Source organism: Pantherophis guttatus, chromosome 5 (genome assembly GCF_059756535.1).
Source record: "Pantherophis guttatus breed Tessera chromosome 5, ASM5975653v1, whole genome shotgun sequence".
NCBI lineage: Eukaryota > Metazoa > Chordata > Lepidosauria > Squamata > Colubridae > Pantherophis > Pantherophis guttatus.
The window spans coordinates 8,121,883-8,137,449 of record NC_142067.1 but is presented as its reverse complement, the minus strand read 5'-3'; the positions used below and the strand labels follow the sequence as shown (position 1 = coordinate 8,137,449).

At 43.3% G+C, this 15,567-nt stretch overlaps 1 protein-coding gene across 26 annotated transcripts in view; it reads left to right on the top strand.

Annotated features, from left to right (window-relative positions):
• Nucleotides 1–15,567, top strand: part of DLG2 (discs large MAGUK scaffold protein 2) — a 1,136,581-nt gene that overhangs the window by 768,730 nt on the left and 352,284 nt on the right. For 4 of the 26 annotated variants that reach the window (XM_087895814.1, XM_087895813.1, XM_087895812.1 and 1 more), the window contains exon 1: nucleotides 7,755–8,616. The exons of the other annotated variants lie outside the window; for them this stretch is intronic. In XM_087895814.1, the coding sequence (XP_087751940.1) occupies nucleotides 8,284–8,616 (333 nt within the window). In that variant the 5' untranslated portion in view covers nucleotides 7,755–8,283. Of the gene's footprint in view, nucleotides 1–7,754; nucleotides 8,617–15,567 lie in introns of those variants that run through there. 26 annotated transcript variants of the gene reach the window in all.

The window sequence follows — 15,567 nt, the reverse complement described above, 5'->3', positions numbered from 1 at the left end:
TCTGATTTTTTTGATTTTTTTTAAAAAATCATTGATTTTTATCCACCCTGCTTGCAAATATTTTAAAAAGAGGACAGGTACTTCCGTAAAAGATAACAAAAACAATAATACTTAATAATACTATTATTAATACTAATAATAGAGAGTACGAAGTAGATATCCAATATTGTTTTTCTTTTTAAAAATTTGGTTTTGTAAAAAAAAAAAATTAAAAATTCCCCTTCATGGGCCCCCTTTGAGCTCCATGGGCCCCGGAACAATGTACCGGCTGTACCCCCCCCTCTCCTCAGGCCTGGCGGGGGGGCAGGAAGCTGAGGCCCTGAGTTTATGTCCTTAGAAACATGTTTCTCCTTTAAGGAAAATATAATATTCTGCCTTTTTAATATTTCTTGGATATATTTCATTCTTCTAGGAGAGGAGTGGGTACTAACCTCCTACAGTACATTATTCAGTATTTCTAAACCCGGCATTTAGCAGCTCTCCAAGGCTTTAGAGTGGAGGGACGAGAGGCGTTGTGCGCGTGTGTTATTGTAGCTTGTTTATTTTTCTCCTTTGTCGAGTGAGCCTTGAGCCACCTGGTGGAAACTTCAAATAATACATTTGTGTGTCGGTCCGTCCCCCAAGCAGAGGTTCAGTCCTGGAACAGCATCTTAAAAAAACACACCACATTTCCCTTTTTCTTCTCGGTTTTTTTTCATGGATGGCTTAATGAGCTGCAGTAATCATTTGCTTAGCTGCAAAATAAATTTGAACTTGGAGCGTGGTCCCATTGGGGAAACGGGACTGAAATTTCAACTGAACTGGAAAAAAAAAGCAGGAATTAGTCTTTTTTTTCCAGAGAGAAGCGTTTTGCTGTTGAATTAAGGGTAATTAGATCTGTGGGATGCTGTACAGTGCCGCTCGGCCCATTTCTGGCTCATTTTAGATGGGATGATAGATTTCCAGAAGAGAAGCTCTATCAACTTTGGAATTTCACTTAGCATTTTTCAGGCATTTAAGCGATATTTATTTATTTATGCGTGCATGGATGGAGATGGGCAGCTTATAGAAACGGAATATATAAATAAATGAATACGTTACATCCGTCTTCTCTTCAGGTGGCTAACCTATCTGGGTGAAAAAGCTAAATAGAATTGGGCTCTGTTAGTATATGGATCAAAAATCTCCAGGAAAAACAAGATTGTGTAGATCAGTGATGGCTAACCTTTTCCGGACCGTGTGCCCAAAGTGCACGTGTGCGAGCGTGTGTGCGCGAACCCCCAAAATGCAATGCGTGCATGCCCCCCCGCATCCACCCCACCCCCAAACATGTGGGCGGCCCCCCCACATGTGCCCCACCCCGTGCATGTGCCCAGGCCCACCCCCCCACGCATGCGTGCACGGCCCCCACACACGTGCCCCGCCCCCCGCGCATGTGCAGCAGAGACACGAAAACCAGTTGGCTGGCGGGAGGTGCGCACCTATGCGCAGCGGAGCTGAACTGGGGTGACGGCTTGAGTGCCCACAGAGAGGGCGTTGCATGCCACCTCTGGCATGCGTGCCATAGGTTCGCCATCACGGGCGTAGACTAAACTGGAAATTTCTGTAGACTGAATTGGAAATCTTAGAGGAGCACAGTGGCAAACCAGGTTTGTTTGTTTGTTTGTTTTGTATCCCTTGGATTGAGGTCCAAGTATGTCTAGTCTAATGAAAAGAAGGTCTAGGGGAGACATGATAGCACTCTTCCAATATTTAAGGGGCTAGCATAAAGAAGAGGGTGGTCTCCTAAAACACCCAGACACAACTGGAGCAAACGTGGTATATGCAGTACGATGCAGTGAGCAGATCTGTACATTGGGGAAACAAAACAACCACTTCATAAACACATGGCACAACATAGGAGAACAAACCCATCAGGACAAGATTCAGCAGTCCATCTAATTAAAAGACAAAGGCCACTCTTTTGAAGACAGCAAAATCCACATTTTGGACAGAGAGGACCGCTGGTTTGAAAGAGGGGTCAAAGAGACCATCTAGGTCCAAATTGAACATATCAACAGAGGAGGAGGGATATGATGTCATTAACTCCAATTTACAACACAGTCTTTTCAGCAGTTTCAACAGGCTGCACGCCCGATTGCACCACTCAGGTGACCTTGAGGACACAGATAAACCTCCAAGTGGCCTCAATGACTCTCTAAAAGGATGCAAATGACCAGCTGTCTGCAAGGAATTTAAATCCTTCCATTCCCCACCATCCAGTCAGAGCTGAAGAAGCTTCTTTGATAAGAAGCGAAACGTCTTCAAAAAAAACAAAAAAACCAGAAAGTCCACTTGCCTCTTGAAAAAGCACCTTTGGGACAACCAGAGACGTAAAGTCACCAGGACCTGAGTGAGTTTTAAGGGAGACTTGGTTGTACCCATTGCTCCTCTGTTTTGGTAATGGCCTGATAAAGGTAGTCCTCCACTTACAACAACTCATTTATTGACCATTCAAAGTTAGAACTAAATTGATTGGGGTTTTAATTTGTTTGGGCCAAAACTATTTAATTTGATTTTAATTCCACTTTTAAATTTTGTATGTTTGTATTTTATTGTTTGGCTGTGCACCGCCCTGAGTCCTTCGGGAGTAGGGCGGTATAGAAATCAAATAAAATCAATCAATCAATCAATAAATAAATAGAATGGCACTGAAAAACGTGTGATGGTTTTTCACCCTTATGACCGTTGTAGTATCTCCATGGTCCCATGATCAAAATTTAGATTTTTGGGGTACTGGCAAGCATTTATGATGGCTGCAGTATCCCAGGGTCATGTGATCAACTTTTGCAACTTCCTGACAAGCCAAGTCAAGGAGGAAGTCAGTGTAGGAGATGATCAGGCTGAGACTGAGGGAGGGGTCAAGCACATCATCAGTCATGAGTCCTCGCGCACCCTCAAGAGATCTAAGTCCAGATCATCATTGAATTCCTGTGACTCTTATCTACCACCAATTTGCTTGGACTGTTAGTAGTTCAGATTCTTGTACAGAGCTTTAGCTTGCAATAAATCTTTATACCTTTTTGAACTACCTGAGTCTTCTGATTTCCCTTGTGCCTGACAGCCAGATTCACTTAACAACCGTGATACTAAATTAACAACTGCAGTGATTTGCTTAAAAGCTTGTGGCAAGAAACATTGTAAAGTAGGGTAAAATCCACTTAACAAATTGTGTCTCCTAGCAACAGAAACTTTGTGTTCAATTGTGGCCATAAGTTGAGGACTACCCGTATCAAGATTGTAAGAGCCGTGGTAGGCGCAGTGGTTAGAATGCAGTATTGCAGAATTCTGCTGACTGCGAGCAGTTCGATCCTGACCGGTTCGAGGCTAACTCAGCTTTCCATCCTTCCGAAGTCGGTAAAATGAGGACTCAGATTGTTGGGGGCAATAGACTGAACTCTGTAAACCGCTTAGAGAGGGCTGTAAAAACACTACGAAGCGGTATATAAGTCTAAGTGCCATGGCTATTGCTAAAAAGAAACATGAACTTCTGGGGAAAGGAAAGGTCTGAACATTGCAAGCCAAGTGAGAAAACAGTGGTTTGAATACTGATTAATTAGCAAATAGTCCAAGAAAGAATATAACAGTTCTCTTCTCTGGTTTTATCTGGTTTTAACTTCAAAAATTTCTTTGTATCAAAGCTTGGTTTTTTTTCCCTCGTGCTCCTTCCTTCCTTCCTTCCTTCCTTCCTTCCTTCCTTCCTTCCTTCCTTCCTTCCTTCTTTCCTTCCTTCCTTCCTTCCTTCCTTCCTTCCTTCCTTCCTTCCTTCCTTCCTTCCTTCCTTCCTTCCTCCCTCCCTCCCTCCCTCCCTCCCTTGTCTCTCTCTCTCTATCTCTCTCTTTCTATCTATCTATCTATCTATCTATCTATCTATCTATCTATCTGTGGTGGGATTCAAATTTTTTTACTACCAGTTCTCTGGGCGTGGCTTGGTGGGCGTGGCATGGCTTGGTGGGCATGGCTTGGTGGGAGTGGCAGGGGAAGGATACTGTAAAATCTCCATTCCCTCCCCACTCCAGGGGAAGGATACTGTAAAATCTCCATTCCCTCCCCACTCCAGGGGAAGGTTACTGCAAAATCCCCATTTCCTCCCAATCAGCTGGGACTCGGGAGGCAGAGAATAGATGGGGGCGGGGCCAGTCAGAGGTGGTATTTACTGGTTCTCCGAACTACTCAAAATTTCCGCTACCGGTTCTCCAGAACTGGTCAGAACCTGCTGAAACCCACCTCTGCTATCTATCTATCCTCCATCTATCTATCTTTCTATCATCCATCTATCTGTCCATCTATCCATCTATCCATCTATCCATCTATCCATCCATCCATCCATCCATCCATCCATCCATCCTTGAAGGATAATAAGAGTCGTAGTGGTGCAGTGGTTAGAACGCAATACTGCAGGCTAATTCTGCCGACTCCCAGGAGTTCGATCCTGACCAGCTCAAGGCTGACTCAGCTTTCCATCCTTCTGAGGTTGGTAAAATGAGGACCCAGATGGTTGGTGGCAATACCCTGATGTTGTAAACCACCCAGAGACTGTCGTAAAGCACTATGAAATAGTATATACAGTAAGTCTAAATGCTATTACTATCAAGTTTTCCTCTGATCACGTGAGAACTAATTCTCATACTTGTTATAGCTAGTTGGTTCCAACTGCATCCATGCCATTTAGCGCTGTGTATTTCAATGATGTCCTTTAATCTCAGATCCTGATTAGTATGTATTTAATGTTTCCAGATGTTCCTTTGCTTCCTTTATGCCTGTCAATCTTGAGCCAATTTGTCTAGATATTGCTTTTTATTGCAACTATTTAATATTTGGATTGGATGCTTCCAAATATCAAAGTGTAATTGGTGCACTCTGTTTCGACCAGTTTAATATTTTGGATCATTTGACATCTGTTCAGTTAGGAGCAGGTCAGTTTTAAGCAATGAAGTGTCCTATTTCACAAACTTAGCAGAAGACGTTTGAGGATGAGCCATTATGTGTTCCTCGGAGAACCACAACTCACCTTGATGAAGATGATCTTGGTTTATTTTTAACCCACGTTATGGAACTGGGAATTGCATGTGGCTTAGAGTCAGCATGGTTGGAGAAGTTTGTAAGCCCTGGAAATGAATCCATCGTCTGCTGACATGAGTTACATAAAGAAAAGGCAGGACGAGAAGCAATGGATGGAAACTAATCAAAGAGAGATCCAAGCTAGAATTAAGGAGAAATTCCTGGACAATGAGAATAATTAATCAGTGGAACGACTTGCCTCCAGAAGTTGTGGTTTGCTCCAACACTGGAGGTTTTTAAGAAGAGATTGGACGACCATTTGTCTGAAATGGTATAGAGTCAGGGGCAGAGGTGGGTTTCAGCAGGTTCTGAGCAGTTCTGGAGAACCAGTAGCAGAAATCACTAGGAGATGGTGAGTTCTAGTGCCATCTCGTAAATGAAAGCCAGTTGCTATTGATTGGCCCAAATGATTTTGAGCCAATCAATCAGTGGTGGAATTCCAATTTTTTTACTACCATTTCTGTGGGCGTGGCTTGGTGGGCGTGGCTTGGTGGGCGTGGCAGGGGAAGGATACTGCAAAATCTCCATTCCCACCCCACTCCAGGGGGAAGGATACTGCAAAATCCCCATTCCCTCCCCACTCCTGGGGGAAGGATATTGCAAAATCTCCATTCCCACCCCACTCCTGGGGGAAGGATACTGCAAAATCCCCATTCCCACCCCATTCCTGGGGGAAAGACATTGCAAAATCTCCATTCCCACCCCACTCTGGGGCCAGCCAGAGGTGGTATTTGCTGGTTCTCCGAACTACTCAAAATTTCTGCTACCGGTTCTCCAGAACCTGCTGAATTTCACCCCTGCAATCAATAGCCATACAATAGCAATAACAATAGTAATAACAATGGCAATACAATAGCAATATATTACAGGTGGAGACCCTTTGAGAGCTGTATGCAACGAAATTTCATTTTAATGCATAGAATAGAATAACAGAGTTGGAAGGGACCTTGGAGGTCTTCTAGTCCAACCCCCTGCCCGGGCAGGAAACCCTAGTCAAACGCAACCCTGATGCAGCCCTCCATGAAATCAAGTTTGTCACCTCTGGACTAGAGGAATAAGTTAAAACTATCTTCGATACCATGCGTTGTGATGGATAGCATCGTATGGACCTCTCTTGTACACTCAAAATTGGTTCAATAGGATATGGATTGCTCTTTTTTGTTTTTTTTTCATCCAAGTCACATAGGATTGGATCACTGCTAGTAAAGCAAGAGAACAGGCCGAGATTGTGTTGCCTCCGACAGATCCTTATCTGTAGGGTTTGTGACAGACCCAAAGGTGCTTTATTCAAAAGGCAACCGGACTTTCTTTTTCCTTGAGGACATTTCGCTTCTCATCCAAGAAGCTTCTTCAGTTCTGACTGGATGGTGGGGAACGGAAGGATTGATAACTCCTTGCAGACAGCTGGTCATTTGCATTCTTTTTAGAGAGTCGTTGAGGCCACTTGGGAAGGTTTAATCTGCGTCCTCAGGGTCACCTGAGTAGTGCAAATGGATGTGGAGCCTTCTTGGAACTGCTGAAAGGACTCTGTTGTAGACAGGAGATAGATGATGTCGTACCCCTCGTCCTCTGTTGAGGGAAGGCAGTTCAATTTTAACATCGCTGGGTTCTTTGCGCTCTCTTTCAAACCGATAGTCCTCTCTGTCCAGAATGTGGACTTTGAGAATCTCCACCGACATTCAGTTTATCACAAGAGTTACTGTGGCATCGCCTGGAATACTGTACTCAGTTTTGGTCGCCACGATGTAAAAAAGATGTGGAGACTAGAAAGAGTGCAGAGAAGAGCCACAAAGATGATTAGGGGACTGGAGGCTAAAACATACGATGAACAGTTGCAGGAACTGGGTATGTCTAGTTTGATGAAAAGGAGGACTAGGGGAGACATGATAGCAGTCTTCCAATATCTCAGCGGTTGCCACAAAGAAGAGGGAGTCAAGCTATCCTCCAAAGCACCTGAAGGCAGGACAAGAAGCAATGGGTGGAAACTAATCAAGGAGAGAAGCAACCTAGAACTAAGGAGAAATTTCCTGACAGTTAGAACAATTAATCAGAGGATCAACTTGCCTCCAGCAGTTGTGAATGCTCCAACACTGGAAGTTTTTATGAAGATAGAATAGAATAGAATAGAATAGAATAGAATAGAATAGAATAGAATAGAATAGAATAGAATAGAATAGAATAGAATAGAATAGAATAGAATAGAATAGAATAGAATAAGAGAGTTGGAAGGGACCTTGGAGGTCTTCTAGTCCAACCCTCTGCTACACCATTTCAGACAAATGGTTATCCAACATTTTCTTAAAAATTGGATATTGGAGAACCATTTTTCTGAAGTGGTGTAGGGTTTCCTGCCGAAGCAGGGAGTTGGACTAGAAGGCCTCCAAGGTTATTCTATTGTCTCCTATTCATATAATCATAAGTTTATTTGTCAAGCATATATAAGATAACAGGTAAAAGTATAAACATAAATTGAATACATGAAAAGAGCAACTAAAAAGGAATATTAGGACAGGGATGGTAAGAACTCTATTGCCTTCCCTTTCAATCAAACTCAAATCAACTTCCTTCGAAGCAGGAGAGAGAGAGAAAGAGAGGGAGAGAGAGAGAGAGAGAGAGAGAGAGAGAGAGAGAGAGAGGGAGAGAGAGAGAGCCTGTGTTTATGTCTGATAGGGGTGGAAATGCTTGTCCCTTGAAGGCAGCCGTGCTTATTAAACCTCATTTCTTCATAGGTTAGCTCTTCCCCAAAAGAAAGCCTCTGTGAGTGCAAGCCGAATGCATTCCTTAAAGAAGGCAGAGCAAGACCAGGAATTTGCTTAGTGTGCCTGGCAATAAAGAGTCAGAATTCCTCCCAACGGCCCTTCTTTTTACTTATTGGTGTTTTTCTGGTTGCCTTCTGTTCCTCCTTCTCCTTGTCCGTCATCCTAGAAGGGATGGGTTTGAAGTTCACCCCAGCTGTGGGAAGCAATCGATCGCTTCTGCCAGCAGCCGCCAGGGTTGCTGCCAAAGCATCTCTGCGCGTCGAGTCATTTATTGACAAAGAGCAACCAGCAGATGATGCTCTGTACGGTTCTCCACTCTCTCTCCCTGCTCCCACGATGCACCGCTGATAGCAGCTGTCAAAAGTATTTGGCTTAAGGGAAACAGGACTTTCCGTCTGCCGAGAAAAGGAAGGTGGGCAGGAGGATCTGATCCCAGTCTCCGGCCATGAAGACGTACCTTCCTCGGCAGCATAGCTGCTGCCGCGACTCCGATGGGATAGAGGCTGCCCGAGGAATGCCTACTTTATCCAGAGGTGTCCATTGTACCTCCAGTTGGCAGGAGAACGCCCCAGGGCATTGTGGGTATCATCAGCATCATCCCCAGGTGTTAACATCGACAGCTTCGGGACCTTTGTCATCCCAAACGAAGGCTAAATGTCACCCGACATGGGACAATGCGCCACGAAACCCCAGGAAAACCTTGGCGAGAGTAAAAGGGATGAGCAGAGGTAGAAGCGCCGAGTGCACCTGTGCCCACAACTGGCACGAACCTGTACAGGTGAGCCTCTTTTGTTCCCTAGAACGGATAAACTCCCCAAATTGAGCCAGGTAAAATCAATTAGCCATCACTTTTTTTGGGAAGGATCAAAGTTTTTAAGCCGGGCAGCACATTTTATGAAAGCACCGTGTGCTTGTCCGGTGTGAGTAAGAGACAATTTTGCAGGAATTAAGCTTCCGAGAAATATTTTTATTCTCTCTTTTTAATGCACTGTCTTTCTAGTTTGGTGCCCTGTTCCCTGGCATATCGTGGCTTTGTAACATTGGACGGGGTGTTGACATTCGTTCGTTGTCGTTTGTGTTGGGAAATGGTATCTCTAAAGGCAGCTAAAATGATTCAGAACAGAGAGAAGAAAAAGAGAAATATAATTTAAAAGAGGAATATCTGCCCCCCCCCCAAAAAAATCTAGGATGAAATAAGATTTTTTTTATTTTGCTTGTCTTCTACATGCAGCATGTATAATGAATTTGTTGTGATGTGAAGTTTTTAACACTGTTAAAAACACAGAATTGGATTTGGTTATGCTAAGAATCAAACATACAAGAGATATCTAAGCAAGGCAAAAAATTAAATCAACAGGGATCTCTGATCAATATGACTATAATTGTCTCCCTTCTATAAATATCCAGAAATCAGTCTGGTTTTTTTCCCCCATTTTCCCATGAGTTAAAATTTCGCCTCAAAAAAACCTGATTTTACTGGTCTTGATATTAGGAAGTGTTGTTAAGGAGAAGAAAGTGTTAAATCTGTAAACCAAGAAATTCGTGTAATGGTCCTTCTGAGAACATGGTGTAAATAAATGTTTTCTTTGAAGAATAATCTACATTTTTTTTTTATTTAAAAGAAAGAATAAAGGACTTAAAGTTGGTATCATGATATAGGTTTTAGCAAGAAAGATGTTTGTATTATTATGAGTATGGAAAACTCCTGAGAACTTTCTAAAAGTAAAGTGTTACTATTTACATGAAAAAGACAGCTAATCACAAAAATTCAGTTTCTAATGAATAGCTTCATTTTATGTCTATGAGAGCTAAATTTTACAAAGCATTCTAGATTTCCATTCACCGAACAGAAACACGTGTTAAAGGAAAATGGCATTTGAATGTCTAAATCTATTCTTATGAATAGCCATTAGCAATTTTTATCACTGTGGGTCTGAACTGAGTTCTTTAAAAAAGAACGTTAAAAGGCAACGGGCTGCCCTGTGCTTTTTATTTTAGCAACCTGGCGGCCTAGATTTTTTAAAATAACAAACAATTAAAGATTAGTCTCTACCCACCCAGGCGTTTCTATGACAAAATCTTGCCTAGGACGGAGGCTCCTAAAGAAGTACTTGATGCAAGTCTTTCGCAAATATTTCCTGGGAGTCTCATTGCATCCCGACAATCAGCAGTGGCGTAATGATACAAGTCGTTTAAAAATATTCTGTGCATTTAGTCTAACAAATACATAAATATAGGGACGCGGTAGCTCAGTGGCTAAGACACTGAGTTTGTCGATCGAAAGGTCGGCAGTTCAGCGGTTCAAATCCCTAGTGCTGCGTAACCGGGTGAGCTTCTGTTACTTGCCCCAGCTTCTGCCAACCTAGCAGTTCGAAAATACGTTCAAAAATGCAAGTAGAAAAATGGGGACCACCTTTGGTGGGAAGGTAACAGCGTTCTGTGCGCCTTTGGCGTTGAGTCATGCCGGCCACATGACCACGGAGACGTCTTCGGACAGCGCTGGCTCTTCGGCTTTGAAACGGAGATGAGCACCGCCCCCTAGAGTCAGGAATGACTAGCACATATGTGCAAGGGAAACCTTTACTTTTACCTTTTATACTTAAAAATATATTTCAAACTTTGGGGATCTACAGGTAGAAATAGAAATAGAATAACAGAGTTGGAAGGGACCTTGGAGGTCTTCTAGTCCAACCCGCTGCTTAGGCAGGGAACCTTACACCACTTCAGACAAATGGTTATCCAACATCTTCTTAAGAACTTCCAGTGTTGGAGGATTCACAACTTCTGGAGGCAAAATGTTCCACTGATTAATTGTTCTAACTGTCAGGACATTTCTCCTTAGTTCTAGGTTGTTTCTCTCCTTGATTGGTTTCCACCCATTACTGTCCTGCCTTCTGGTGCTGTGGAGAATAGCTTGACTCCCTCTTCTTTGTGGCAGCCCCTGAGATAATGGAAGATGGCTATCATGTCTCCCCTAGTCCCTCTTTTCATTAAACTAGACATACCCAGTTCCTGCAACCGTTCTTCATATCTTTTAGCCTCCAGTCCCCTCATCATCTTTGTTGCTCTTCTCGGCACTCTTTCTAAGTCAAGGTAATTCTTGACTTACGACCAAACCTGAGCTCAACATTTCCACAGCTAAGCAAGGCAGTTACTAAGTGAGTTTTGTCCCATTTTTACAATCTTTTTGGCCACGGTTGTTAAGTGAGTTGCTGCAGTTGTTAAGGACATCGTGCAGTTGTTAAGTGAACCTGCCTTCCCCCCGTTGACTTTGCTTGTAGGAAGCAGGTTGGGAAGACCACAACTGGTGATCGTATGACCCCAGGACAGTATAACCGTCATAAATACGTGCGCCTGAATTTTGATCGCATGACCGTATGTTGTTAAGTGTGAAAAACTGTTATAAGTTGCTTTTTTTCCCCCAGTGCCGTTATAACTTTGAATGGTCAGTTAGTTGTAAATTGAGGACTATCTGTATTTTGTCTTCAAACTCCGTAATGCTCTAATCCAGGGATCTCCAACCTTGGCAACTTTAAGACTTGTGGACTTCAACTCCCAGAGCTTTGCTGGCTGAGGAACTCTGGGAGTTGAAGTCCACAAGTCTTAAAGTTGCCAAGTTTAGAGACCCCTGGTCTAATCCACGGGTGTCAAACTTCCGGTGTCGTGTTGCCGTTTCGTGGAGATTTTGCAGTATCCTTCCCCTGGAGTGGGGTGGGAATGGAGATTTTGCAGTATCCTTCCCCTGCCACGCCCGCCAAGCCACACCACACCCGCCAAGCCACGCCCACAGAACCGGTAGTTTAAAAAATTGGATTTCACCACTGCCCCAGGGTAGTTTCATATGTGTATCACTTCTTTCTCTCTTTGTCTTTCCTCTCTTTTAAGCCAACCCTCTTATGCTCAGTGTATACACAGAGTTTTGACTTCTCCGGCAAGATCATTCGTGGCTGTATTGTGTTCTGTTTGGTGTACACTTCAATGATACATAATTGAATATGACAGCGAGGATGGCAGATAAATGGCCATGAGTGCTCCATTTATGCAGTTCATAGGAGCTTTTGTTGCTGAACGTATTCATGAATTAAAAGAAGAAGAAAGCCACGGCGCCTCAAACTACAGGCATAGAAATCCAGTGATTCCCAGCCCCCTTAAAAATTACATTAATTTTGCTCCTCTGGGTGACCGTTTATTCATAAATGTATTACAGCATCATGCAATTAAGGTTGTGGAAATCATTTCTTGAACTGCCCTGACAATACTCGTTCTTTTGCTTGCTTTAATTCAGATTTGTTCAGCCAAGGAAGTTTTGTTAGGCTTTAAAATGCAGATCCAGTTGGCTGTTTCACAGTCCTTGGACGTGCAGCTTTAGAGAAAGAGAGAGAGAGAGAGAGAGAGAGAGAGAGAGAGAGAGAGAGAGAGAAAGAAAGAAAGAAAGAAAGAAAGAAAGAAAGAAAGAAAGAAAGAAAGAAAGAAAGAAAGAGGGAGGGAAGAAGGAAGGAAGGAAGGAAGGAAGGAAGGAAGGAAGGAAGGAAGGGAAGGAGGAAAGGGAGACAGACAAAAGACAGAAGAGTGGATAGAAGGAGAAAGGCAGAAGTGGGCAAGAAAGAAGGATGAAGGAAAGATCAGAAGGAAAGAAGGAAGGAAAGGGGGAAGGGACAAAGAAGAGAGGAAAGAGGATGGATGGAAGGAAGGAAGGAAGGAAGGAAGGAAGGGAAGGAGGAAAGGGAGACAGACAAAAGATAGAAGAGTGGATAGAAGGAGAAAGGCAGAAGTGGGCAAGAAAGAAGGATGAAGGAAAGATCAGAAGGAAAGAAGGAAGGAAAGGGGGAAGGGACAAAGAAGAGAGGAAAGAGGATGGATGGAAGGAAGGAAGGAAGGAAGGGAGGGAGGGAAGGAGGAAACGGAGACAGACAAAAGACAGAAGAGTGGATAGAAGGAGAAAGGCAGAAGTGGGCAAGAAAGAAGGATGAAGGAAAGATCAGAAGGAAAGAAGGAAGGAAAGGGGGAAGGGACAAAGAAGAGAGAAAAGAAAGAGGATGGATGGAAGGAAGGAAGGAAGGGAGGGAGGGAGGGAAGGAGGAAAGGAAGACAGACAAAAGACAAAAGCGTGGATAGAAGGAGAAAGGCAGAAGTGGGCAAGAAAGAAGGATGAAGGAAAGATCAGAAGGAAAGAAGGAAGGAAAGGGGGAAGGGACAAAGAAGAGAGGAAAGAGGATGGATGGAAGGAAGGAAGAAAGGAAGGAAGGAAGGAAGGGAAGGAGGAAAGGGAGACAGACAAAAGATAGAAGAGTGGATAGAAGGAGAAAGGCAGAAGTGGGCAAGAAAGAAGGATGAAGGAAAGATCAGAAGGAAAGAAGGAAGGAAAGGGGGAAGGGACAAAGAAGAGAGAAAAGAAAGAGGATGGATGGAAGGAAGGAAGGAAGGGAGGGAGGGAAGGAGGAAAGGGAGACAGACAAAAGACAGAAGAGTGGATAGAAGGAGAAAGGCAGAAGTGGGCAAGAAAGAAGGATGAAGGAAAGATCAGAAGGAAAGAAGGAAGGAAAGGGGGAAGGGACAAAGAAGAGAGGAAAGAGGATGGATGGAAGGAAGGAAGGAAGGAAGGGAAGGAGGAAAGGGAGACAGACAAAAGACAGAAGAGTGGATAGAAGGAGAAAGGCAGAAGTGGGCAAGAAAGAAGGATGAAGGAAAGATCAGAAGGAAAGAAGGAAGGAAAGGGGGAAGGGACAAAGAAGAGAGAAAAGAAAGAGGATGGATGGAAGGAAGGAAGGAAGGAAGGGAGGGAGGGAAGGAGGAAAGGGAGACAGACAAAAGACAAAAGCGTGGATAGAAGGAGAAAGGCGGAAGTGGGCAAGAAAGAAGGATGAAGGAAAGAAGGAAGGAAAGGGGGAAGGGACAAAGAAGAGAGGAAAGAAAGAGGATGGATGGAAGGAAGGAAGGAAGGAAGGAGGGAGGGAGGAAGGAAGGAAGGAAGGAAGGAAGGAAGGAAGGAAGGAAGGAAGGAAGGAAGGAAGGCATATATAATAATGCTAGACAGCTAGAGCTGCAATAACGTGGTCTGATGACAAACCCATTGAAGGCTAGATTCTGCTTCTTAAATCTTCCCAGGGCTGGCTAGACAATTAGCAAGCACCACTAGGATTGACTGAGCTGGCCACTGAAACCATTTCCTTGAGATCTCTACTTTCCTTGCCTTGTTTTCCCTTTTCACCTACTGACTTGAGAGATCAGAATGAAGGAGATCCAACATGGGGCAGTGGGTGTATTAACTGGTGTCAGGAGTGGCCTTTTGATATCCATCCATCCATCCATCCATCCATCCACCTGTCCATCCATCCATCCACCTGTCCATCCATCCATCCATCTCTCTATCCATCCATCCATCCATCCACCTGTCCGTCCATCCATCCACCCACCCACCCACCCACCCATCCATCCATCCATCTCTCTATCCATCCATCCATCCATCCATCCACCTGTCCATCCATCCATCTCTCTATCCATCTCTCTATCCATCCATCCATCCATCCACCCGTCCATCCATCCACCCACCCACCCACCCAACCTATCTATCTATCTATCTATCTATCTATCTATCTATCTATCTATCTATCTATCTATCTATAATCATCTAATATCAAGCGCCTGAATTACTAACAATCTAAGCAAATTGGCGGCAGATAAGAGTCACAGGAATTCAAAGTAGGCTGGATTTAGATTTCTTCTGGGCGCAAAGCGATTTGAGACTAATAATGCATTCAACCTCTCCCTCATGCTCAGCCTGGTCATCTCCTACATCTATCTATATACTCTGTCTGTCTGTCTGTCTGTCTGTCTGTCTGTCTGTCTGTCTATCTATCTATCTATCTATCAGATAATCTATCTACAGTATCTATCTCTCTCTCTCTCTCTCTCTCTCTCTCTCTATCTATCTATCTATCTATCTATCTATCTATCTATCATCTATCTACAGTATCTATCTATCTATCTATCTATCTATCTATCTATCTATCTATCTATCTATCTACAATATCTATCTATCTATCTATCTATCTATCTATCTATCTATCTATCTATCTATCTATCTATCTATCTATCTATCTAGCTAGCTAGCTAGCTAGCTAGCTAGCTAGCTATCAGATAGATAATCTATCTACAGTATCTATCTGTCTGTCTGTCTGTCTGTCTATCTATCTATCTATCTATCTATCTATCTATCTATCTATCTATCTATCATCTAACATATTTCCCCCAAAATAAGACCAAGTCTTATATTAATTTTTGCTCCAAAAGACGTATTATGGCTTATTTTCCGGTTAGGTCTTATTTTGGGGGAAATACAGTACTAAACCCTTCTGTCTGGTTGACGAGCTTAACTGGGGCTTATTTTTGGGGTAGGACTTATATTACGAGCATCCTGAAAAATCAAGCTAGGGCTTATTTTCCGGTTGGGTCTTATTTTCGGGGAAACAGGGTATCTATCTATCTATGTAAATCTATAAATATTTATCTATCTTCTATCATCTATCATTTCCATCCATCCATCATCTCTATCTCCTGACGATCATGCTAACTTCTGAAAGCAAATGGTCAAACTTACAGTAGAGAGTGCCAAGAACTCCTACAGACCTGTTATCTGTCTATGTGTGTTTGTCTCCTCTCTCTGTGTGTCCCTCCCTCCCTCCCTCTCCCTCTCTCCCCCCTCTCTCAATTTTTCTCTGAGATGAGAAAT